The 24,063-nt window shown below is 39.0% G+C and overlaps 5 protein-coding genes and 2 non-coding genes across 8 annotated transcripts; 3 read left to right on the forward strand and 4 right to left on the reverse strand.

Annotated features, from left to right (window-relative positions):
* Window positions 1-2,733: 2,733 nt before the first annotated feature.
* LOC106436780 (probable 2-oxoglutarate-dependent dioxygenase AOP1) lies at window positions 2,734-4,077 on the reverse strand. Its single transcript, XM_013877725.3, has 3 exons — window positions 3,616-4,077; window positions 3,225-3,552; window positions 2,734-3,143 (listed from the first exon to the last, which is right to left on the reverse strand). The coding sequence occupies exons 1-3, from the start codon at window positions 3,990-3,992 to the stop codon at window positions 2,850-2,852; spliced, it is 999 nt and encodes a 332-aa protein (XP_013733179.1). The 5' UTR covers window positions 3,993-4,077; the 3' UTR covers window positions 2,734-2,849.
* Window positions 4,078-4,228: 151 nt separating this feature from the next.
* Window positions 4,229-5,562, reverse strand: LOC106436781 (glycosyltransferase family protein 64 C3-like). The gene has a single exon (XM_013877726.3). The coding sequence runs from the start codon at window positions 5,411-5,413 to the stop codon at window positions 4,364-4,366; it is 1,050 nt and encodes a 349-aa protein (XP_013733180.1). The 5' UTR covers window positions 5,414-5,562; the 3' UTR covers window positions 4,229-4,363.
* A 3,781-nt stretch (window positions 5,563-9,343) lies between these two features.
* On the forward strand, window positions 9,344-12,246 carry LOC106436776. Its single transcript, XM_048747492.1, has 5 exons — window positions 9,344-10,049; window positions 10,132-10,442; window positions 10,517-11,251; window positions 11,341-11,874; window positions 11,953-12,246. The coding sequence occupies exons 1-5, from the start codon at window positions 9,794-9,796 to the stop codon at window positions 12,058-12,060; spliced, it is 1,944 nt and encodes a 647-aa protein (XP_048603449.1). The 5' UTR covers window positions 9,344-9,793; the 3' UTR covers window positions 12,061-12,246.
* Window positions 12,247-15,858: 3,612 nt separating this feature from the next.
* On the reverse strand, window positions 15,859-20,699 carry LOC106398587 (gamma-tubulin complex component 5-like). The gene is made up of 16 exons (XM_013839116.3): window positions 20,441-20,699; window positions 20,118-20,375; window positions 19,950-20,047; window positions 19,693-19,855; window positions 19,488-19,598; window positions 18,377-19,333; window positions 18,118-18,270; window positions 17,934-18,033; window positions 17,764-17,858; window positions 17,406-17,600; window positions 17,267-17,323; window positions 17,117-17,188; window positions 16,842-16,940; window positions 16,593-16,724; window positions 16,329-16,505; window positions 15,859-16,252 (listed from the first exon to the last, which is right to left on the reverse strand). Exons 1-16 carry the CDS (start codon window positions 20,609-20,611, stop codon window positions 16,109-16,111), a joined length of 2,982 nt encoding a protein of 993 aa, XP_013694570.1. The 5' UTR covers window positions 20,612-20,699; the 3' UTR covers window positions 15,859-16,108.
* Window positions 20,700-20,819: 120 nt separating this feature from the next.
* LOC106398596 lies at window positions 20,820-22,181 on the reverse strand. 2 transcript variants are annotated; one of them, XM_013839125.3, is made up of 5 exons: window positions 22,018-22,181; window positions 21,792-21,885; window positions 21,599-21,701; window positions 21,293-21,506; window positions 20,820-21,209 (listed from the first exon to the last, which is right to left on the reverse strand). In XM_013839125.3, exons 2-5 carry the CDS (start codon window positions 21,870-21,872, stop codon window positions 21,194-21,196), a joined length of 414 nt encoding a protein of 137 aa, XP_013694579.1. In that variant the 5' UTR covers window positions 21,873-21,885; window positions 22,018-22,181; the 3' UTR covers window positions 20,820-21,193. The 2 variants fall into 2 exon arrangements, with proteins under 2 accessions (XP_013694579.1, XP_013694586.1); XM_013839132.3 differs by having other exon boundaries at window positions 21,792-21,881; window positions 22,018-22,129.
* Window positions 22,182-22,243: 62 nt separating this feature from the next.
* TRNAW-CCA lies at window positions 22,244-22,315 on the forward strand. Its single transcript has one exon. It is a non-coding gene; the product is annotated as a tRNA-Trp (tRNA).
* A 32-nt stretch (window positions 22,316-22,347) lies between these two features.
* LOC106398609 lies at window positions 22,348-23,435 on the forward strand. Its single transcript, XR_001279940.3, has 3 exons — window positions 22,348-22,612; window positions 22,752-22,864; window positions 22,975-23,435. It is a non-coding gene; the product is annotated as an uncharacterized LOC106398609 (transcript).
* The last annotated feature ends 628 nt before the right edge of the window (window positions 23,436-24,063 follow it).

A 24,063-nucleotide genomic window follows, 5' to 3' on the forward strand; every position in this document is an offset into this window, starting at 1 on the left:
GCTATCGTTTACCGAAGGAAACTGTAAAGAAACTGACAAGTTTGGTATCACAATTCTGGTGGAGCCCAGGGAGAAGCACAAGGGGTATGCATTGGAAATCATGGGATAAGGTATGTGCAGATAAGGATGAAGGAGGTTTGGGGTTTGAAGACATCACTGATTTTAATACGGTGATACTTGGTAAACAGTTATGGCGCTTGATAGAAAAGCCAAATACTTTATTCTCTCGAGTTTTCAAAGGTCAGTATTATAGAAATGCTTCGCCCTTGGAACCGATTCGTTCATATTCTCCATCATACGGCTGGCGGAGCATTATTTCTGCTAGATCTTTGGTAAGCAAAGGACTAATCAAAAGGGTGGGATCAGGGTCTTCTATATATGTATGGAATAATCCTTGGCTCCCAACCACTCGCGCGAGACCAGCTAATAAAAATCAACACAATTTATACTCGAACCTTACAGTAAAATCCCTCATTGATTCTACCTCGCGTACTTGGAATTTAGAGGCAATTCGTGCGTTGATGGATCCTCAGGATGCGAAACTTATTGAAAGCATACCACTGAGCAGGACTCAGCGGGTAGATAGAGATGGATGACACTTTACAAAAAATGGAAAATATACGGTCAAATCAGAATATCGGGTAGAACAGATTTATCCATATAGAGAAAGACCACTATTACTGATTGGTCCTACAGTTTATGTTTTAAAGGCTCACTGCTGAAAAATACGGTGCCCACCAAAGTTAAAACATTTCCTATGACAATTAGTAACAGGATGCATAGCAGTGCGGAAGAATTTACAAGCAAGGGGGATTCAAGGGGATATTTGTTGTGTAAGATGTGGAGCTCCGGAGGAATCGATAAATCATGTGTTTTTTGAATGTCCTCCAGCTCTTCAGGTTTGGGCTCTTTCGAAGATACCATCAAATCCAGCTATTTTTCCCTATTCACAAACATGGATCATCTATTCTGGAGAGTCTTCTCGTCAATGGAGGATCATCAGTTTGCATGGATACTATGGTACATTTGGAAATCTAGTAATAATAAAGCTTTCAGTAATTTGGATATGGACCCTATGGATACGCTTAAATTGGCTGAAACAGAATCAACATTGTGGGCTGAGGCACAAATAGTGAACGATCAGAGGACGACAACATCAATAATAGATGCGATATTGCCGTCGATAGCAGGAAGATGGTGTTTTACAGATGGCTCATGGAAAGAGAGTGTTAGTTTTTCAGGACAAGGTTGGCTTAGTACTTTGGAAGGTTTTGATGGTTTGTTGGGGGCGAGGAATGTTAGGGCTAGTCTTTCGCCTCTTCATGCGGAGATGGAAGCGCTACTCTGGGCAATGGAATGCATAAGGAATTTACGTCAATTTCAGGTTACGTTTGCAATGGATTATTTTCAATTGGTGAAGATGGTTTCGGAACCAGAAGAATTGCCAGCTTTTGCAAATTATTTAGAAGATATCAAGATCCTGAAGGAGAGCTTCATACGAGCAGAGATTATCTATGTACCACAGACGCAAAATTTAAAGGCGGATAGTCTAGCACGCAGTGCTAGAAAGCAATCCTCTTTTGTCGTTCACGTGGATTCAGCTCACCCGGTTTAGTTCACAGAGTCAGTATGAGTATGTAATGTCGATGACAAAAAAAAAAAATCTTAAACATTTTTTAAATCTCATGCCAAAACAAAAGAACAAAATGAGAATAAAATCAAAAATTAATATTTATATCGAGCAATAATCAAAATGAAAAAAAACGACACAAAAAGAAAAAAAAATTGAAGATATATAGTATTGGCACGTGAACGTAAACTTCTCATAACGATAATTAACTTTTAAATTGGTAAATAATGATATAACACCAAGCTGGCATAGTTTCATTGTAAGCAAATAGCAGGCTTGATATTCTTCGGTCTAAACGTTAGGTTCTTATGCGATAAATGATTTTTTGACCTAAATATTTTTAAAAATAGAATCAGCTCATTAATAAACAAATTATGTAATTAACAAAAAATAATTTAAAATTGTTTAAGGGCCAAAAATATTAATTCGATTAAGAATATACATTTTATTTTTCTATACGATATTTTTTAAATAACTTTCATATAAGCGCATGTTTTATCATAGTGTTTTTAAATAAAACTAAAGTTGCGAATCAAACAACATTTAATATAAAACATTTAAGAGAAATTTACTAGGATAGCCATAAAAAAAAGTTTTTGTCGCGATTATAGTCCCTAAGGATCAAAATGACCAAAATGTTTTATTAAAGGGTGTGTTTATGAGTTTATGATTTAGAATTTAGGGTTTAGAGTTTATGATTTAGGGTTTAGAGTTTAGAGTTAAAGGGTGAGATTTTGGGGGGTATGATTTCAAATTTTAAAAACTAAAAAAATATTAAAAGTTTCAAAATAAAAAAGTATTTTGCTCATTTTGTTTTTTGAAGTCTATTTTTGTGATAAAAACTTAAAAAAGTTTATTCGAGAGAATTGTCCAACATTTAATCTAATACATTTTTATCATTTTTATAAACACACTGATATTAAACTTGCACACGTTAGAGCATAAATATCGCGGATCTTAAAGGGGATTTCTTAAAAAAAGTAATGTTGAGGAACCCACAAAACCATTAACTTCGGTTACAAAAGTCGCGAATGAAGGATCGACTTTGGTTTGTTTCTTGTACTGTTTGCGGACTCTACTGACACGTGACGGCCCCCGATTGGTTCCACTTTTAATTTTTTTTTTTTTTTAATGAGAGAAGACAAAAAAACAAAAAAAAATATGAAGAAACGCATAAAACAGTTTTAGCAATAGTCATGGCCTTAGAGTGTGGATACATTTATTGCGGTGGCGAAGAATGATCACCGAGCAGAGGGGTTGACTTGACTCCGCAGTATAACTGGAGGAGATCTTCGCTGGATTTCTTCATGGAGTTGACGTAAGACTCGTAGAAGCGGAGGAGACCGTCGTGCTCGAAAGGGTAGTAGCGGAGGGGATGCTGGTCATCGACGAGCTCCTCCGGCGTACAGATGGTCCCTTTGTGGAAGGAGAAAAAACCTAAAGAGTATCTAACTTCATCTGCGCCCATCACCACCCTGTGGTAACACGGTTTTATCCTATCGTTACTCCACGCCTTCACCAATCACCACCATAACAACAATCACTGAGAACTGATAACAGTAGCTAAATTTCTATATTTTTAAGTAGACTTTACCGTGAGACCCATGCCCGAGAGAACGACGAATCTTGTCGGCGACGGGTTAAACCCGACCCACTGATCGGTCATGGTTTTCAGCTGGAGACCTAGGACGTGGTTCTGGTGGAGTATACTCATGAAGCTCTTATCAGTATGCGATACAAAACCCGTGTTTGCTTCACCGTTTCTCTGTCTCCTGTAACTCAGCATCCTCATCAGGTACCGAGTTGACTCGGAATGGCGCGCCGAGTGCTTCTTCTCGTCCATTCCATAGCTCTCGTACAGCATCCTCATCACTGTCTGGTCTAGCTCCGCTAGTGCCGTTGCGTACCTATGTGTGGTCTGGCTGCAAAAATCAAAACATTTAGACAACAGAAATGGAATGAGAAAGTTGTGATTTTTTTTTTACCAGAAGTGATTGTTTCCTTGCGGCCAAAGTAATTTGGAGAAGTCTTTGCAAGCTTGGGGATCTGTTGCATAATCGATCCCCAAACTCTCGTGGATCCTGCAATCGTCGACGACCATAGACATGTAGCCATGGGAGGCCTTGTGGTTCTCGTTTTTTATCTTGACCTCGTACGGCAGCTCATACATATCCTTCATGCCGGAGAGCAAGTCGCCCCTGAGGTCTGGTGAGACGCCGTTGAACTCTGCCACAAACCAACCCTGCTCCTCCATGGCTCTTCGGACGCTGTCTCTTATCGTGATCCACTGACTTGTGCCTGGCACTAGTTTTTCGCGGGAGAAGTCGAGGATTGGTAAGCACTGCTCTTCATGTGACCCCATTCGAGCAGTATTAGCCCAAAAGGTTAGGTGATGATGAGTTTAAAGATTAGGGTACAGATTTGTTAAAGAATGCCAGCGTTCTATTTATACATATAGGTAACAGTATAGACTGGAATGAGATCCTTCGTAGAAAAGGGACAATCGTTAAGAGAGATCCGGTTTTGGCTCTTTTATGCGTCATCAGTATATGATGTTGTAGCTTTCTTTAATTTAATGATTTATCAACAATCCCAAAGTCGCTAAATATACGCATTATTTTATAAACGTTGGTTTAGTGGTTACATATCTTTGTCCAAGTCGAAAAAAATACACTATTTGAAGCATTTGGTTTACAGGTTGCTTATCGATAGCAAGTTGCTATAGGGGTTGGTTCAATCTCGGTCACAAAAGACAAGCTTTCCGGATTTACGACACAGCCCTTGTTCCCCAACAGAGTTAACAACCTTACCATAACTATACATCAACGGCATCTTCCCCATAACTCTGTGAAACTCCCTAATGCACTTGCCTCTCCTCTTCCTGTGTTCCACTCTTCTACTGCTCAACCCAGCTTCTCTCACCCCATTCTCCACTTGCTCTTGTTCTTCTTCGTTACGCGCATCTCCCCAATCCCTAACTCTCTCTGCTCCCACCATGACTGGACCTGCTCTAAACTTGTCCGCAGCTACAAAATTCATCAGTATATCCTCGCAGTTACGCATCGTGTCCACAATCCCCCTCATCTCCTCCATCTCCACACCTCCATTGCAGCTATACTCGAAGAGATAATCTTGTTTCATCATCATGAACTTGGTGAGGACGATGGAGTACTTGTCCGGGTGAACAGTGTAGATCCAGTCTTTCCCCTGCAAGTCAAAACCGTGCGATCTCACAAACATTCCTACAAGACGATCAGGGTTCGACTTCCACACGGAAAACGCGAACTCCAGCGACTTGTTGTCCACCTCCACGTCATCATCGCATATCAAAACAGCACGAGTGTCTACGGAAGGGCGAGGGAGGAACCTGGCGTTGAGGCTGCTAGACGATTGCTGGATAAGAGAGATGGAAGCGGTGCCAAGCGAGTAACGGGTCAGATTGTGGTATAAGTGGTCAAGTAGCTGAGCAGGTGTGGTAGGGTTTCCCCAGAGGACTAAGATTGATGAGACGATTGAGGATCCTGAATACGCGGCTACGATGGATTGCAGAAGAGGAATACGGGACTCAGAGTAACCGTTGATTAGGACGGCGATCTGATCCGATCTGAGTTTCTCAAAGTCTCTCAGTTTCATTGCATCACACGGATCCGGATCCGGATCCTCCGGGAGCGTGCGCGAAAACACGAGTGGCGTAACAGAGAGCACAAGGAACATAAGAATCCAGATGGAGAAGAAGCCATTGCTAGTACTAGTAGCAACCTTCACTGATTCTTTGACTCCCATATCTTCAGCCTCTTGTTCCGATTTGATCCATGAAACAGATCACAACGAACAATCGAACCTCGGGAGAAGCAGAAGTCCTCCCGGCATCGACGTGGACTCCCGATTGATCTTCCGTTTTAGAGCCGAGCCTAACTAACGGCGAACGATATTAAATGGGCTTTTAGTTTACAATGCCGTATATGTTATAATTAGGCCTAAACATATATATAATTAAGCCCAAAAGAATATGAAAACCAAGCAAAGCCCAAACCTTTTAAAAGGAGGAGAATGAAATTTTGAATTCCTACGTGTATAAATATCATATTTTTAACAAGCTTAACAGGATGTGACTAATATGCCCAGTCGAATGTTTTGAAAGAAAGGGTATGGTAGGTGGGTGCGATAGAGTAATAATGTAGGAGAGGAGAATATAAAACATTTAACTAACAAAAACGGGTGAGTTAGTTAGGTTAGGCTACTATTTACTATCTAAGCTAGACACTCAGTGTGTCAAACAGCCAGCGCACTTATACCCGACAAGACATGTGTGGTTAAATGACAAATCATAAAACAAGTTGGTCGTTTATTTTAAGCCAAAGTCATAGGTACACACTGATAACTGTTAAAATTAGTTTTCCAGCTTCCAGGAAACTAGCATTGTATTAATTCAATAGTAGTATTAAGAAAACATGAGTTGACAGAATCCACTGCCTCGGATCCTATTGCAGATAGAAACGAAAAATAAATAAATGTAGATATAGTTAACCTTTAGCCAAAAAGAGATAGGGAGGGAGATCTAGTTCAATTATTTGTTATAGATTGGTTAAAAGAAAACCAGATAAAATGGTGAAACTGGAGGAGGGGATGCATGAAAGTGAGTTAAAATGGTGGGGGAAGGTTTGTACCTCGGGCAGCTTTAGATGCTGCAGCAACTACGGCCCACATGAGTTGCTCAAAAGTGTGAAAGTTCATCAGAACTAAATGAGAGCAAAAAGCAAACAAAGATAGAAAACTAGTGGATTTCGGGTTTAGGGACCCATGCACGTGATTTTGCTCCTTTCAGTTGCTGCTGCTAGGCTTTTCCTACCTTTTTCAACATTTGTGCATCTTATATCGTATTTTGAAAACTATTTAAATTCACTAACTTGCCCGTGATCGGTCTTATAAGCATGATCTCACAAATCGAAAAAGAATGCATCAATGTCATTTTGATGTATGGCCATTTTCACTTTCTTCTTGCGTCATTTTTATTTGCGATTTTCTAACCTTTTGCATGTGGAGAAGCAAATCAGAGGATATTTATTTATTTATTTTGTTACTGAGAGGATATTTAATAATAATGTCTATTTTCTACTAGAACAGTATCATTCTTTATTTTTTTTCATATGTAGCTATGATCTAAATATTAATTTAAAAGACGCTTATATTTTGCTTTTCAAAATAAAAAGAGTAAGACTTAGGTTCACCATGGGGCAAAGTCCACGAAGCTAGGGTTTTAGGTGCCACATTGTATATAAATTAGGGGCGCCAAATATTAACAGTTAATTATCGTTGGTCGGGTGGTTTGAAATCTTCTTTTTATAGTTCAAGCATGCGGGTTCGAATCTTGACTTTCACTTTTTAATTATTTTTTTCTACTATAAATGAAAGAATCTGATTCATTTATTGACAGTTTCAGTGTATATGTTTCGATATGTTTATGAAATAATAGTCATATCAATAAAACAAATCGACTTGGAGACAAAACAAAAATCTAGTTTCCTTTTCTAATCAGTGTTTTCTCACAGACTCATACCATTCACGTTTCCTCTTTTAATTATCTTTTGCTCCCAATTATTTTTAGAATTTTGTCTGTATTTTGTAAAACTAAGAACATCATGAAAATTATTATTTTTGAAGCCTATAAAATTTATTGTTGGCTCTTATAATCAACCAACTAGGTACTATACAGAAAACAAATTGGTGTAATATGAACCAAAGATTTAAGCCAAAAAAACATATGAACCAAAAATATTTTCTGATAATTTATTAAATAAGAAAAGACGTTTTAAATCAGTATTTATTTTATCTTATATAATAGATCAGTCTATTGGGTTTTTTAACGAAATTTTAGCATCATACAAAATAACATATTTTGTTTTTTTAGCTTGTCTAAAAAAATTAAAATAAAAATTGTTGTTACTAAAAGGCATCATTTCTTTAATGCGCTTTAGGCGTCCAAGAACTCTGGACCGGCACTGTCTTAGGGTGAACCTTTAAATTCAACTCTTTTCTTATTACCAATCAAAATACCATCTAGATTAATAATAAAATAGATTAATTTTATTTTCAAAAAGATGAAATAATTGAAAAAAATAATAACGCTAATTTTAATGATGCTAAGGCCGCTAACTAAACCCTAAACTTTAAATATATACTCTAAACCCTAAACCCAAACCGTAAACCCTAAACCCAAACCTTATATCCTAAACCTAAATCCTAAACCCTAAACCTAAACCGTAAATCCTAAACCCAAACCCTATATCCTAAACCCAAATCATAGACTCTAAACTCAAACCATATATTCAAAACTAATTCCTACACTCTAAACTCAAATCGTAAACCCTGAACCCAAATCCTATATCTTAAAGGTTTGGGTTAATGTTGATGTTGTTTCTTTAGGGTTTAAGATTTGAGTTTAGAGTCTAGGTTTGGGTTTAGGATTTAGGGTTTGAGTTTAAGATCTAGGATTTGGGTTTATAGTTTACGGTTTGGGTTTAGGGTTTAGGATTTGGGTTTAAGATATATGGTTTGGGTTTAGGGTTTAGGGTTTAGAGTTTGGGTTTAGAATTTAGGATTTAGGGTTTAGATTTAAGGTTTAGAGTTTAGAATTTAAGATTTAGGGTTTAGTTAGTGGCGTTAGCGTCATTAAAGTAAACGTCATTATTTTTTTCAATTATTTTAGATTTTTTAAAATAAAAAATAATGTATTTTATTATTAATCTATGTGGCATTTTGATTGGTAATAAAAGGGACAGTGAATTAACTAAGTTTTGTTGAAATAAAAAATTATATATTAATATGAAAGTGTATCAAAGAAGTATATCAGAAGAGACACACTGTTAAAAAGAACCTATGTGCCTTCAGTCAAGTAATTTTATCTATGCATTTTGGTTACACGAATTTCTAGTTACAACCAGATAGTTTGCTGCCATTTAATTTGCATATACGTATACATATGTCTTTTTTGTCATGTACATATATACATGTGAAAAGGTACAAGCAAAGTATGATATATTTAGCGATGATTGTCCACATTGTTTTTGTGTCATAAGCTAGAGACACTGATTGAGAGAGAGTAGAAATGTGGGGACTGTTGTGACAATAAAATGGTCCCCGACAAGAATCTTCAAAACTACACGAAATCCAAGTTTGAAAGTTAACGGTCACCAAAAAAAAAAAAAAAAAAAACAGCCTCGATTCTCCCGCTGCTATCTGTCGTCGTCTGAAGCCAACCACTGTAACAGTACTTCCTCTATAGGGGTATAACAGTCACCACTCTTGATTTGTTTTGTTTAATGTAATTTGCAACAAATAATTAGAAAGATTAATTATTCCAAAATGCAGCCAGTTCTCTGTTGGGTATTAGGTCTGAGAAGAGATATTATCTGGTGGTGGGTGCATAGAAGAAGTGTGCAGTGATGATTCTGTTCAGCTAAGGGTAAATATTGCCAACGCCGCTTGTGACTCGTTCGTTGTTCCCTTTGTCTCATAGACATGATTCTTAATTTTTTGGTAAGCCGATGATTGTTTATAAAAAAAAAAAAAAAATTCGCAAATAGCAAGTGGGGGAAAGGCTTTACTTTAATTACCTGGAATAAATCTTAAATTAGCTTTTTCTCGTATGAATGAAAAATGACCGATAAAAACAAAAGTGAATTTCTTATAAATAAAAGCTTATAAAAAAAAAAGGTTGTGAAAAAATAGGAGCAGAAAAAAGGGGAGGTTTTGCTTCTTTTTTTTTCTTTCTGTACAAACAAAAGTGTCTCCCTTTTTTCTAATCTCCTTCTTCTTCTTCTCTCTCTTTCTCTTTTCGCCGTTCCTGCGATTCTGAAATTCTTTTAAGCTTTGATCCTTCCTTTCAGAATCGTAGTAGCAATGGCTTTTTGATTTCCCTTTTTTTTTTTTTTAATTTGCCAAAAAAGGGGATTGCTTTGGTTTCTCCCCCTCCTCCTTCTTCATTCTCGCCGCCGGCAGATGGCCAAGTCGTCACCATCCTCACAAAATCCTCCGAACTTGGTGGATTGCTGGTTTCTTCTCGCTAGCTTCTCAACACAAACATAGATCAAACGATCTGATCTGATCCCAATCGATCTCCAATTTTACGCATTGGGAATTGAATTCAGGGAGGTTTGGGGAAGAATGGGGAAGGTCGTAGAGAAATTGGGAAGATGCCTAAAGACGGTGTTTTTCATGGTTGCCATGTTGGTTTCCCTCTTAGTCTCCTCCTTGCCTGTGCTCGTAGCCATCGGCGACGTCTTGGTCCCAACCTTTTTGCTTTCCAGCTTTACTTGTTTGACGTGTTACAGCTTCAAGGAGCATTTGAGCAGATACAGCTTCAAGAGCTCTTTGACTGATATTCCTCTCGTCTCCCTCGTCAGATCTTTCCTCGTCATCTGTACCTTTCACCGTCCCTCCTTTCTTTCTCAATTTTTCCACTTTTTAGAATCTCAAAGTATGTATTTTTATTTTATGAACAGGTGTATATTCACTCTCCGATGGGGCTGCACTCTCTCACGGACCTTACCTCGGAACTGTGTCCTTGTGTTCCGTTGTTTCCATTGTTCTTCTTTCGGTTAAAGCTTGCATTTTCACTGCTAACTCTCAGCTCAACGCTGAAGCATCGATCTCTCCGTCAAGGCAACGACTTCACCTCAAGAAGTCTTGGGGAATGCCAGTTTTGTTCCTTTCTTCTGTGGTTTTCGCTCTTGGTCACACCGTTGTTGCTTATAGAACTAGCTGCCGAGCTCGGAGGAAACTCTTGTTCCACAGAGCGGTCGACCCTGAAGCTGTAAGCTTACTAACTTTGCCTGCAAAGCTTTTAACTAAACATCATCTCATTGACTTCTGTGTGTTTGTTTGCAGGTTCTTTCGTGTAAAAGTGTCTTCTCCAGTTACCAGAAAGTCCCACGTTCTCCCATTCCTTTGGTGCGGAAGGTCTCCAAGACTGATGGCGAGGTCAGACGGAAGCTTACTTCATCTACATCACATGATGGAGAGCTTCCAGTGAGAGTACTCGCTGATCTTGACAGCTTGTTCGTTACAGTCACGGGACTCTCAGTGCATTACAAGATTTGCACACCTGCCTCTCCTCGGCAGTCGTCTGTCTCCTCAACTCTTTCTCCCGAAGCTAATTCTATGCTCAATGTGCCGGAGGCGATGGCAGGAAGGTTGAAGCTTGATAGGAAACTATTGAGCATGGTCACTAGAAACAAGCTCAATCATCATCACCATAAAAGCTGCAGCAGCCTCTTCAACAACAATTTTTCTTCTTCCTTACACGATCCTCTCCTAGAGGGTTCTCCTACTTCTCCTCTTCTTTTCAAAGATACTCAGGAAGAAGAGGATGTCATGAATGCGTCCAGTTGTGGTGGTGTCATGGAGCAGCAAGATCTCTCAGATGGAAGCTTTGGTGTAGTGCTGGTACATGGATTTGGAGGTGGAGTGTTCTCTTGGAGAAATGTGATGGGTTCTATCGCCCATCAGCTTGGCTGTGTTGTCACTGCCTTTGATAGGCCTGGTTGGGGATTAACCGCTAGGCCTCATGTTAAGGATTTGGAAGAAAGAGAGTTGCCAAACCCTTACACTCTGGAAAATCAGGTAATTTGATCTTCATTGGTGGAAGCTTTTGTATTTGCACTTCAGAAAGAAATGTAAAAACTCAATGATCTGTTCTTGGATGTTTGCAGGTAGACATGCTTGTTGCTTTTTGCCACGAAATGGGGTTTGCTTCGGTAGTCTTGGTTGGCCATGATGATGGAGGTTTGATTGCTCTCAAGGCTGCACAAAGATTGGTAGCATCAAATGATGATGCCACCATCAAAGTGAAAGGAGTGGTTTTGCTTAATGTAAGCTTGACGAGGGAAGTAGTCCCAGCTTTTGCAAGAATACTTCTGCACACATCACTAGGAAAGAAACACCTTGTTCGCCCGCTTTTGCGAACTGAGATAGCTCAGGTGGTGAACCGTCGAGCTTGGTATGATCCTGCCAAGATGACATCAGATGTCTTAAAGCTATACAAGGCACCACTCCATGTCGAAGGCTGGGACGAGGCGCTTCACGAGATAGGTAGACTCTCATCCGAGATGGTGCTTTCAACTCAAAATGCACAGTCGCTTCTCAAAGCAGTGGAAAGCTTACCAGTATTAGTCGTTGCTGGAGCAGAAGACGCACTTGTTCCCCTCAAGTCCTCCCAAGTCATGGCTTCAAAACTCTTTAACTCTGTAAGTCTTCCGTATATCTAATTAAAACGAATAACTCTCTTCTCGGGGACTAACATTAGACATTGTTCAAACAAACAGAGGCTAGTAGCAATCTCAGGATGTGGTCATCTGCCGCATGAGGAGTGTCCAAAGGCGCTTCTTGCAGCCATGACCCCATTCATAAGCAGACTTGTACTTAGTGACTGAGTGATCACTTCTTGTTGTCTTCTTAGATCACAATCGATTAGTGGTTTGTGTTTTGTTTTTTTTTTGTCTTCCCCAAAAGGAAAGAAGTTGGGGGGTGATTTTGAGATCTTAGCAGCTGTGTGTATTCATCATGACCAGAGTTATTGTAATTTTCTCTGTTTTCATGTGTGGATTGAAAGTCTTCTATTTATTATGTCCGAACCAAACCAAGTTTCTTTTGTACTGAATATAAATAAGGAAGGAGAAAAGTAATACTAGCTGTGAAAGGCCTAATCACGCGCCTATGGTCTTAGTTAGAGATGGCAATTGGGTTGTACCGACCCGCCTTGTCCCCCGGCCGCAGTACACGGTCAATGCGGGTCTTGGCGGTACAGGCCCGCGCGGGATGCGGTCTCTAGATGTGCTGTCCAATCCCGATCCGCGACTTGCACAAGCTTTGGCGGTACAGGCCCGCAGGATTCCGATCTTCATCAACACATACGCTAGTGATGGCAATTGAGCTGTACCGACCCGCTGTGTCCCGTCCCACCATCTCTAACCTGAGCATAGCACCTGCAAGAAGCAGAGACCAATAGAGATGAGAACACAACATAAGTCCTATGAATCAGTTAAACACAATGATGCTCAGCCAAAGGATTGAGAATCGTATCGGAAGCACACATCATCCACTCAAGAAGAAATCATATTAGTGATTCAGAAGTACGTAAATAAGAGAATGGCCAACACTCGATGTGTATGCATAGATTAGAAACGATTGAAGTTATTGAAGTTTAGAAACTTGTTTGGTTTGATGCGTATGGTGGTGACTTTTTATAAATTATATAGAAACGATTGAAGTTATTGAAGTTTATAAACTTGTTTGGTTAGAAGTTTAGAAACTTGTTTTAAAATTTTAAACTCATAACACCCAAGAGGTTATAACACCACGTGTATGCATAATATAGTCATTAAGATTAACACCACGGTATGCATAAGAATGGCATGAAGCAACGATGGCAAATCCAAATAATCAAATCCAAGTAATGTAAATGAACACCAAAACAAAATCCAAGTTATGTAATGTGGCCTCGGTAAAAACCTTATCGGGAAAACTCATTGGGACAAAACCCGACAAAAGAAAAAGAGCGCCACGAAATCCATAATGTAAATAAAATAAAAACACCAGATCAAAATAAAAATCAAGTTTCTTCTTCTTCAACTTCATCATCAGAACCATGGTAGTGTCTCTTCTTCACCAACTATTTCATCTTCCGGAAATATTAAAAAAAAATCGAAGCTAATTAGATTTAAAGAACATGGCACCCTAAAATATATAATAATGTGAATAATTTACCATGCTCATAAGCTTCGAATCCTTTTAGCCAATTCCTACTATATATCAGAGCTTGCACATTTTTCGGAAGTAGACGGCTCCTGTATTTGTTCAGAACTCTCGAACCGATGCTAAAGGAGGATTCTGAAGCCACTGTTGTGATCGGAATGCTAAGCAGATCACAAGCCATTGCTGGCAAATCACCAAACCTGTGAGTATTATCTTTCCACCAGTTGAGAATATCTAAACTTTCAAAGCTATCCATATCTAGCGCAGGTTCATCCAAATAAGCTTGGAGAGCTGTCTTTCCACTCGCAGCAACACTACTTTTGCGAAACGCAAAAAAATTATGTAGTGTTTTAAAAAAAAATTAAAAACGATTTGATGGAATATCCAGACTTTCAAAGCTATCCATATCTAGCGCAGGTCCAGAATTAATTTAAAAAAAAAATAGAAACAGGAGACTTACACCATAGTTCTCAAATGTTCCTTTCGGTCCTCCACAAACATTTTGTTGATCCATCTCACGAGGCTCTGTAGAAGGTGATGTTGACCTAGTACCTAAATTTTATCAGCTCTTATCTTAAGCAATGAAGACGTCTTAGTAAAAAAATAGAACATAGACTAACCTGAGGTCCTTTGCCTTATAGATCGGAATGCAAGTGTCCTTTGCATTCTCATATCATTCTCCTCCTTGATCATAATACAACCCCCCACTCATAACATGTCATTATAAAGAAAAAGTTTTAGAAAATATATGACTAAAATCACTTGAGTTTATACGATCAGAACATTAAGAAACAACAGACCGAACATACTTCTGACTTCAATATCAAGACCGAACAGAGCGAAAACAAATATAAAAACAGAGCATAACAGGCTCCATATATTCTCGATAAGAATCAAGAACATTTTAAACGTTTGTCTTGATGAGAACAAACAAGAACAACTACACGCAAACATTGACTTGATGACAATAAACAAGAACAACTAAAATAACCCATATATTGTCGATAAGAAGCTGTTTGATAAGAGACAGCAATGAGACAGAACAACTTACACGATTGGTCAATGTGTAGCCGCTTGATAAGAGACAAAAGAGACCCAATATCTTGTTCTTCTTTCACTAAAGATCATGTAATCGACAATAAAGAGTTAGGTCCAAAAATTTTATCTTTCCTTACAAATTAAATCACAGTAATGAGCAAAAGAACGTGTAATCGAAAACTTTATCCTTACCTGAATGCATTGATGTTCATCAGTAACTTCAAAAGGCCCATAGTTCTTGAATCGTGACTCAAAAAGAAAGAAAGAAGATGAAACAGAGAAGAGACTCTACATTGATCAAACGAGAAGATGAAGATCTACATTGATCAAACGAGAAGATGAAGAACATGCATGGAGAAGTTGTTTTCGTGGATCGAAGTTTTTGTGACGGATCAAAGAAGAGGAGAAGCCATAAGAGATCAGCTTTCTAATCACCATTTCTCTCAGGTTATTTTTCGGTGAGAGCTTGAAGACTCAAAGTGACGATGTCTTTGCGGATCCCCGCGCGTCCCGCGGTACACACCGAGCCCATCCCGCTTCTGGCCCAATCCCGCACAAGCTCAACCCGCGAAGTCCGCTAAAAATTCGGGCCTAAATCTTAGTAATCAATCCCGACCCGCAGCAAGTTCAAACGGGCCGGGCCCGCGGGCAGGTTCATGTTTTGCCATCTCTAGTCTTAGTCTTAGGATTCTGGGATGATGCGCTCAACGCGCTTTACATGCGCATGGGCATCATCAGAAACTTTCCTCTCTCCTTATTAATTTAAATGAGACAAGTTTCATTTATAAATAAGGGAAACTCCATCAAAAATATTTCTAAGACAAATACCTAAAATTGTAATAAAATATATTTTTTATTTTCAAATAGCGCATAAGTAATAAAATTTCAAACCATCTAAAAGTAAACTTAAAAAAAAAATAGATTTAGATTTGAATTTATGGATTATGATATAATTCTCCTGTTACAAAAAAATGTCAATCTAGAATTTTGATACAATTTATATCGATTTTAACCGTAGTATTAATTGTAAAGTACTTTAATCTTACAAATAGTTTTGTTTGAACAAAACTATCATTTCAACTTTGTGTCAACTATCATTTCAACTTTGTGTCAAATTATTCTATTCATCTCCCACTTTATTACATGGTTTTTTTTGTTGGAACGTTTTTCTTTGGAACATTTACATGGTTATTTTATTAATATTGTCTCTTAATATAGTTGGTACTTGGTAGGCAAATTAACACATTTTTTAACCAAAAGTAAATTTTTATTTGCCTTGGCTAGTGTCAAGACAAGGGATTAAAGAGTGCAGAAGCTTCTTTTTCCTGAGTGCATCCCTCTTTTTTTTATAACATCCTGAGTGTATCTCTTCTTCTGAATAAAATAGCAGCACCAGCACCAAGTATGCTTACAAATAGTCTCTCGGAACAGGCTGAAACTTTATAGAAAACTTTTCTTCTTTTCTTTTGCCTGACACCTTTTATTTTTTTGAGTTTCAAACATCACAAGCACATAAAACATATACAAAATGGAAATGTCTTGAGCTAATAATGCATTCACCCACATCTTACAATCATATCTATTTTAAAAGCTTTGAAAGCTACTATGAAAGAACTGAAGAAAAGTCCGAGACCATCCAAAGATTTCCCCCGTCTCAGATTGGTCGATTCAGAGATCATATTTGGCAGTTCATGTTCTAGATGAGCTGGTCTCTGCTCCAGAAACAGTCATCAAGCTTCCAGTGTCGGACATGTAGTGATAATTGTAATTGATTCTGGTCACTAAATCAGCCAAATGAGGAAAGTGTCCCACATTCAGCTTCGAAGACAGTACCTACAGATTCAATAATCAACTAAGCTTTCATATTACAACTAACAAGTATACAGAGTTTTAGATTCGATGGCCTTACTCTAAGGAGGAAAGCTATGCAGTCTTCAAATTGTTTCTCAATGCGGTCTATTTCCATTTCGCATCTAGCCTTGATCGCTGCTGAGACTGCTCCACCGCTGCTCAGTGTCTGTTGTATCGAGTAGAACTCTAGAGCTAATCCCAGAATCATGTTGATCCGACTTGCGATGATTGCCCACTATACACCAACCACCAAACATTTGGTCACAAATTCAAATATATAAAATCTTATGCAACTAAAGAGATCATGTAATGGTCCATTTACCAGCTTTTCTTGAACCACAAAGCATTGCCTCTGAATCGATAACAAGTAGGTCTCATGTACATATATGACCTCGTCTAGAGACCCTGCTTTTACCATTGCTTCGCACAGTTCGCGCCATGCTGTGTGATATACCTGTTTACAAGATCCAGTTTAATCCCAGGTAAGCTTTTCACCATTACTGAGGCCATACGATCAGCTTTGAAAAGTGATATTTGTAATTATAACCAATCATATAGTATCAGACAATACCCTGTCCATTACGTATTGATGAAAAGCATCCACAAAATTGAGTAGCTTTTGTTCCAGTAACCAGTGGTGCTTGCGGATTTTTGTTGCTGAGCCTTTTCCCTATCACATACACAAACGCACCAAGTCACTCATTTTATCAAACTAAACCACGTTATTATCAATACTCTTTATATTTAACCATATTGATCAAAACACTGATTCACTTTGAAAGTGGATTTAGATGTCACATGAAACATTCTAAGAAGAAAGAAGTGAGTTCGAGGGATATCAAAAACCTTCCACATCCACCGTCGTGCTTTATCAAGCACATATTTTGCTCGTTTGACCTTCAGCAAAAATCCCATCACCTGTTTTCATTTAAATAATTAACACATAGAACAACAAACTGTTACCCAAAAAAGGAAAGATGGATAAGAAAGGGTTACCTGGTTATACTTCTTAATGGCCTCACTATTGGCAATAAGCTCAAGCGGCCATGGCACCTTCAAAAATAGTTTAGATCTTTAAATACACAAATGTTAATAGGCTGCAACAGGTTGGACGAGAAAATGTCTTTCTCTGTACCTTGTATGTGAATTTGAGAGACTCGAGGCAGTCTATCCCAAAGTTGTTAACACGGCTTTTACGAGTGGAAGAAAGGGGTACTACATCACCCTTGTCATCTTTGTCTTTGTCTAAACAACCTTCTCTGGAAATAGATACCACCAACGAATCAGGACTGTTTAACAGCATGGCATCAGCTGAATTTCTAATTGATTCCTGTAGAACATTACAATTTGGAATCAACCTTGTATGTTGTGAACAAGATATACAGTATAGAACAGTGATATATACGCAAACAATTAACAAGCAGAATCTTCTTAGAAGTGATATAAAGATGAGGAGCAATTTCACTAGAAAGAAGTTAATCAAACTTGGTTACCTGAAGGATTATGTTCAACTCAAAATCATCATTTGTTAACTCTCCCTTGCCCAACTTGTTGAATATGACAGTCAGAAAATGCTGCAGAAGGTCCCCTGAAAATTTTACGGTTTTATTTAGATTCCAGATATGACCCTGATGACAAAGATGCTGAAGCACATAATACGCACCTGAACCTAACAAGTAAATGGCACGCAACACTGCAAGTTCGTGCATCAATTTCCAATCATTCATTAGTTTTGACAAAATCATTTTGCCAATATAGTCCACCTACAACACGCACAACTTTCATAAGTTCGCAAAAGTATGCATGTCGTAGAAACAAAGGGCAATGCAAAGCATAAATCACCGTACCTGCCTCCTGATGTAGATTGTGAAGCATTCTTGCATTATTACAACAGGAAGCGGAGCATCCTTTGGCTCTGCCTTCAGCATCCAGCTGAGAACTTTTGAAAGAAGTGTACTATTCTTTTGGAAAGGTAGGAACTCTGACATATGGAGCTTCGGCTTTTGTTGTTGTTGTTGATAACAAGATTCCAAAGTCAGCTATCAGACACTATTGCACGTGGAATAAAACTGAAATAGTGGACACAGAATAATCATATCAAAGTACCTGGAATGACGGAAGCAAAGTGGGAAAGGGAAACAACGTTTCAAGAACGTCGGTATCATCCTGAGAAGAAAGGTATTCAGATCTACCAAATTGGAATCCAAATTTGTAGTTTGTGCCGCCCAATCCAGCATCTGCCACGCAAGATTTCTCAAAAACAGCACTCAACAAACTTTCATCATTTAGAGCGGGTAGACAGTAGTTGTGTGATAAGTTCAAGACATCCCAAGCATTTTCATTCCTCTCAAGATCCATTTTAGATACTGAAACAACAGGGTTTTCATGACAAAATAAACCCTGCAATGCCTTTTTGACAGTGAGGCTATTTTTTCCCTCCTTCACACCAGTAACATAACATGCATTCTGGTGTTCTGATTTGGCCTCCATAGCTCTTTTCTCTTGCACCGCACCGACCAACAACTTATACCACATTCGCTCTGAGCCCGTGAGAACTGGAAGATCTTTGTCAACCATGTCACTCCCCAGCTCTACACCTATATATGATGCTAAAGTTGGAGAAATCTCCCACTCATCCGCCTCATCTTTCCACAGATATCTAGAGACGTGATCACCATGGCCTATAAGGCCAGCAAGCGTTAGACAAAAGATTTCAGACAAGGATAAGTCTGCAGTGCTCCTACTATTGTTGTATTTCGCCGGTAGTGTAGAATTCCCAAAACAATTTCTCCCATGGCAATGAATCTCTGAAGACGTGGAAGGAATACGCTGCATCAGCTGCAATGATTTCCCAGCAGAAACAATCGATTTAGAGATGTCTTTTAAGAATAATGGGCATAGCACCCGATTGTTCTGCTCTTTGTCAGAAACTGAACTGGAGTCAGTTCCACTCAGTCCTTTCTTTTCATTTGACTTTGGGCCCGGCACCTTCATCAAGATATAACTTTTCTCCCAAAACTCTGCATCGTTGACAGAGACGGATTGATTGGCTGTAAAAAACAACTGCGAAGAGCAAAAAACCACAACCAAAGATTTATCATCATCATTAAACTTTCAATCAGCTAGCCTTGCAAAGAAGTCATTGATGCATGTTAAACTGCTATAAAGAAATTTAAGAAGAGACATAGAAGATAGATACAACTGCAAGAATACGTACCTCACCAAAAGGATCATCAAGAGTTCCGTCAAACAACCACGAATCCAAACCCTCTATATAAGGCAATAAAGTTCCAGCGAAGATTTGCAGCAGCATGTGAAATCCTTCCACCTGAGATCCAGATAATATCAATACACCAGCTTGGGAAGAAATAAAAAACGAAGTGAAAAAAAAACATAAAAACAGAATGAGAAAGGCAACAAACCTCACCACCTTGGACAAGGCATACTTGATCCAACTTCTTGTAAAGGAAATCAAGAACGTGGACAGCAACTTCAGAAGTGGAAATAGAATAACTTGGATCAAAATACGCATGAGGGATAGCACCTCGCACAACTTGTAAAAGGTATTCAGCACCTGAACACAGACTACCAAATAGAGAAAAAAGATTAGATATACACAAATTTATCTCTTGAATAAAAAAGAATATATATATATATATATATATAGGCAGCAACACACCTAGATAAAGAACTAGTTAATCCCAAGAGGGTTGGAGTGGCAGTAAGACTAGAGTCGTTGATCTTCACTTCCTCGTTCAAAGAAATGTCTCTGAGTTTCTGTCCTAACGCCAATTGTATATAAGTCTCAGCAAAATAAATGTTCGAGAAAGTAAGTTTCGATGCTTGCCTGGAGCCAGGCAGAGGCAGAGTTAGAAAATGCCATTAAGGTAGGAGGAGAGTTATTGCTAATTCCAGCGAGGATAGACTCGACGAGCTTCAAACATGTTGCGGCATACAAAAAAGGAGCGAGAAGGGCATGAAGGCTTGCCCGTGACAAATGAGAGACGCGAATCTCGTTGGCTCTAGCGAGGAAAGACTGTCCAGTTTGGTCCCAGACAATGACGGGGCTAGACAGGCCTTGCATAGCTTGTAAGACACCTCTCACCTATCAACAAAACAAAAAGATGTTACAAAAACCCAAGGAAAGTGGTGTTTGGTGGGGGGCATTACCAGATCCAGTTCAGTGACGGTCACTGAGGGAGTGAAGTGTGACCAAACTCTGCGACTGCACATCGCCCCCGGAGTTAGGGTTGTTTCTAAGCGAGCCCGATCAACTCGAACCAACGACTCCATAATTGTTGGTTTCCTTCCGCTACCTATAATTTTGATTTCCACAGTCATACGAGGGAAAGCGAAGAAGCTTTGCGAGATAGATGAATCTCAGAGAGAGAGAAAGAGATCTCAGGCCCATTGGTAAAGTAAGCCCATCGCAGTTACCAGTAATTACCAGAACATATATCCTTTTTATTCACATATACTTTTGTTTTTTTTGCACTTTGAGGACTTCTACTCGGAACTAATCATGCTATAGCCCCACCCATTTTAAAAATTTAAGAAAAACCCTGCTCCTCTGAACTTCTTTAACATTTGAATACAAAGCGATGATAAAGATACACTTGGGTCCTCAAACTAAAGCATCTTTGATATAAAATCATCATAATGCCTTTACTATGAAAGATGCAGCTTTTCTAAATCTGCCACAAGACAGCACAAAGTAAGCTACTTGCTTGGCAAAAGAAGCTAACTATTCAAGGAAGCCACCCCTGCATCGTTGCGTCCCACCATGTCCATGACCATGCTTATGCATTTTTCATCAAAATCCATCTTTTTGTGCTCCTGCTGGCTGATAAATATCCTGATTTTTTTCCCTTTATATGTTCCATTATTGGATGAAGAGTCTTCTCTCCCCCACCGCAACCACAGCTACTTATAACGCCTCCTTCAAACAAGGAAGGTATAAAAATTTAGTTAGTAAGGAAAAAAGTAGATCCAAGTAGTGATTAGAATAACCAACCAACCAACCTTTTGAGAGATTTACTTCTTAATCTGATGGGTTTTCTCTTCTTCTTTTTCTTTTTGATTTTGCAGATTCCAGTCACAATCTCCTCAATGTCTATTGTTGTATCATCGACATGAGTTTTCAACAGATTGCATTTATCCAAACCCATCAGTTGATGACCAGCGCTTGGGACAAGGGAGGTATCCTTTTTTCTTACATATTCCATTAGCACAAACCCTGTCATATACCCCCCAAGTAACATACTTGTAAAAGATGGAAAGCTTCACAAATCATGATTGTGCAACATAGAAGCAAAATACAAGACATACCAAGAGCGCGGAGCAACTTGAGATCAAAATGATCAGCTAGTTCGTAGTGATCAGTTATTTCAGCTCGCTGAATGGCTAGCTTCTTTAAGCTGATGAGCAAATCCTGCAAAAACAAATTTTGGTGGGGAGGATTGGTAATAACAATCGTTGAATGGCTTTACTCGTCTCAAAGTAAATAAATAAATATAAGTACCAGTTCAGGTTCTGAAAGAGAGCAAAGCCAAGAGATATCTTGCGTCCTATTGTTCTTCAAGACTTCGCTGCGTTCCTCCATCTTTTAAGTCTTCCTAAGAGAAAGAAGGGCATAAAGACTCAATATAAAACAACAGCAACAAACCAAAACCCAGATGTAATACGAAATCAATGGCTGAACCAATTAAAAACCAAAACCTTAAGCTAACATGGACTAGTCGGCTCACCTCAGTGGAATTAAACAGGCTTCAAATAAGAAAGCAGCTGGCGATTTAGTGCTTGTCCTCACCACCTGCGTTTTAAAATAATGGAGACTCCAAGTCAGAGTAATAGTCAGCAAGGGAGGGGGAAGGAGACGCAAACAATAAACCCTAATTTATCTATCAACCTCTCGTCGGAAAATCAATTTAAATTTGGTGTGATTTATGATTAAGACACGCAATTAAGCACCAAGGATCCGTGGCGCAATGGTAGCGCGTCTGACTCCAGATCAGAAGGTTGCGTGTTCGATTCACGTCGGGTTCAAAAATCCCGAAAATTTGATCCTTTATTTTTTTCATTTATTTAATATTAATGTCGAAACAACGTCGTTGGTCAAAGCATTCCTCTTTCCCGTTTGCCATTGAGAATCGGCTGTAATTTACTCCCGAGGAATCGACACCATCATCATGTGGTGGAGAATCCTTTTGTCGAATCTGAAATTAATCTCCGCCGTTGGCTCCTCCTTTGCGGCTGAGTCCACTCACCTTCCTCTCTCGACTCGTGCCTCCTCCATTTCTGCTTATTCCTCGCTTTTCGCTCGCCAATTCGGCTCCGCTGCTGGTAAGTCACGGATCTCGATCCATGCTGATTCATCGTGTGCTTGTCCCTGATTTTGAATGGCATTCTGCATGTCGATTGATCCATGGACGCTGTTAGGTTTGTAATATGTCAAATGTTGAGGGATTGATTTTTGTGTCAGCGGAAACTGCTGTGAAGAAGAAGCGTGTGGAAGATGTGATGCATATTGCAACTGGCCACGAGAAAGAGGAACTCGAAGCCCAATTCATTCTTCTTGTTTGATGATGCTCAAATGTTAGTTTGGGATTCGTATGTTACTTTCATAATTTGCAAAGGCTCTGTGATGTATTCTCATTACACTTTCATCAGATTCTGATTGCTATTAATTGCTTCACCTTCACCAGGGAAGGAAGCTGCTCGGTGTAGACTTTCCCGAGGGTCCTTTTGGCACAAAGGTTACTACTGTCTTGGATGATGAAATCAACATGGGATAGTGTTGGAGATGGACTTAGCACAGGCCCATTAAGAACTAAGCCCAAAATCAGGTCCGGCCCGTTAAACAACAATTGATGATTTCGCTAGAAGACAAAACGTACGTCACTATAAATAGAAGACGTCAGATTCATTGAAAGGACATTCAGAAAAGTACAGAAAGTACAGAAAATGAGAGCATCGCCTCTACATCACAGATAAAGTCTCGGACGACCTCGACCACTAGACGAGCTCGGCCCAGACGACCTCAGACCATAAAATAGAAAGATACTTGTTTAGACGAACTATTTAGACGAGCATCTTTAGTTCTTGTAATTGACCGAACTTTTTTATTCTTGACTATTAATACGAAAATCTCCACCCCTTTACATCATTTATAAATATTACATCACCGACCGGATATGGGAACAACAGATAGCCTGAGATTCTTGTTTTCACTTTTGCATTATCTCTGCTACAGGAAGCTCCTGCTATAGTCAAATCCTACTACCACATGAGAATAGTTGGTTGCCCAGGAGGTGAAGCAGGTGTTCTTCTTTTTCTCTTACTCTCTACATATCCCATATCATATCTTACCCACTTTAATGTGGAGCAAAGAGAGATATATCTTTTGAACGGCAGAGGATGAGCATGACCTTGTCTGGTTTTGGCTGGAGAAAGGCAAGTCTTTTGAGTGCCCTGCGTGTTCCCAGTACTTTAAGGCTATGTATCCTAGCTTCTCTTTAAATCTACAAGCAAATTAAGTTTCATAAACTTATCACTGCAAAATGGGTGACGGACATGGCGATCACCACCACTGAACTCCCAAGAATAAGAAAGAAAGGTGTGGTGGTGGCTTCGCTTCTGAAACGCGAACCCCCTTTTGGTTTTCGTTATGCTTTTTACTTCTATTCCACCACAATAGATATATATGTCCATCTTCGTGGACAGTCGTTTCTCGTCCTTCAACCTTTTTTTGCCAAATAATTGAGAGAGGCCATACTCTTATTCTTTCCCTTTTT

Source organism: Brassica napus, chromosome C2 (genome assembly GCF_020379485.1).
Source record: "Brassica napus cultivar Da-Ae chromosome C2, Da-Ae, whole genome shotgun sequence".
NCBI lineage: Eukaryota > Viridiplantae > Streptophyta > Magnoliopsida > Brassicales > Brassicaceae > Brassica > Brassica napus.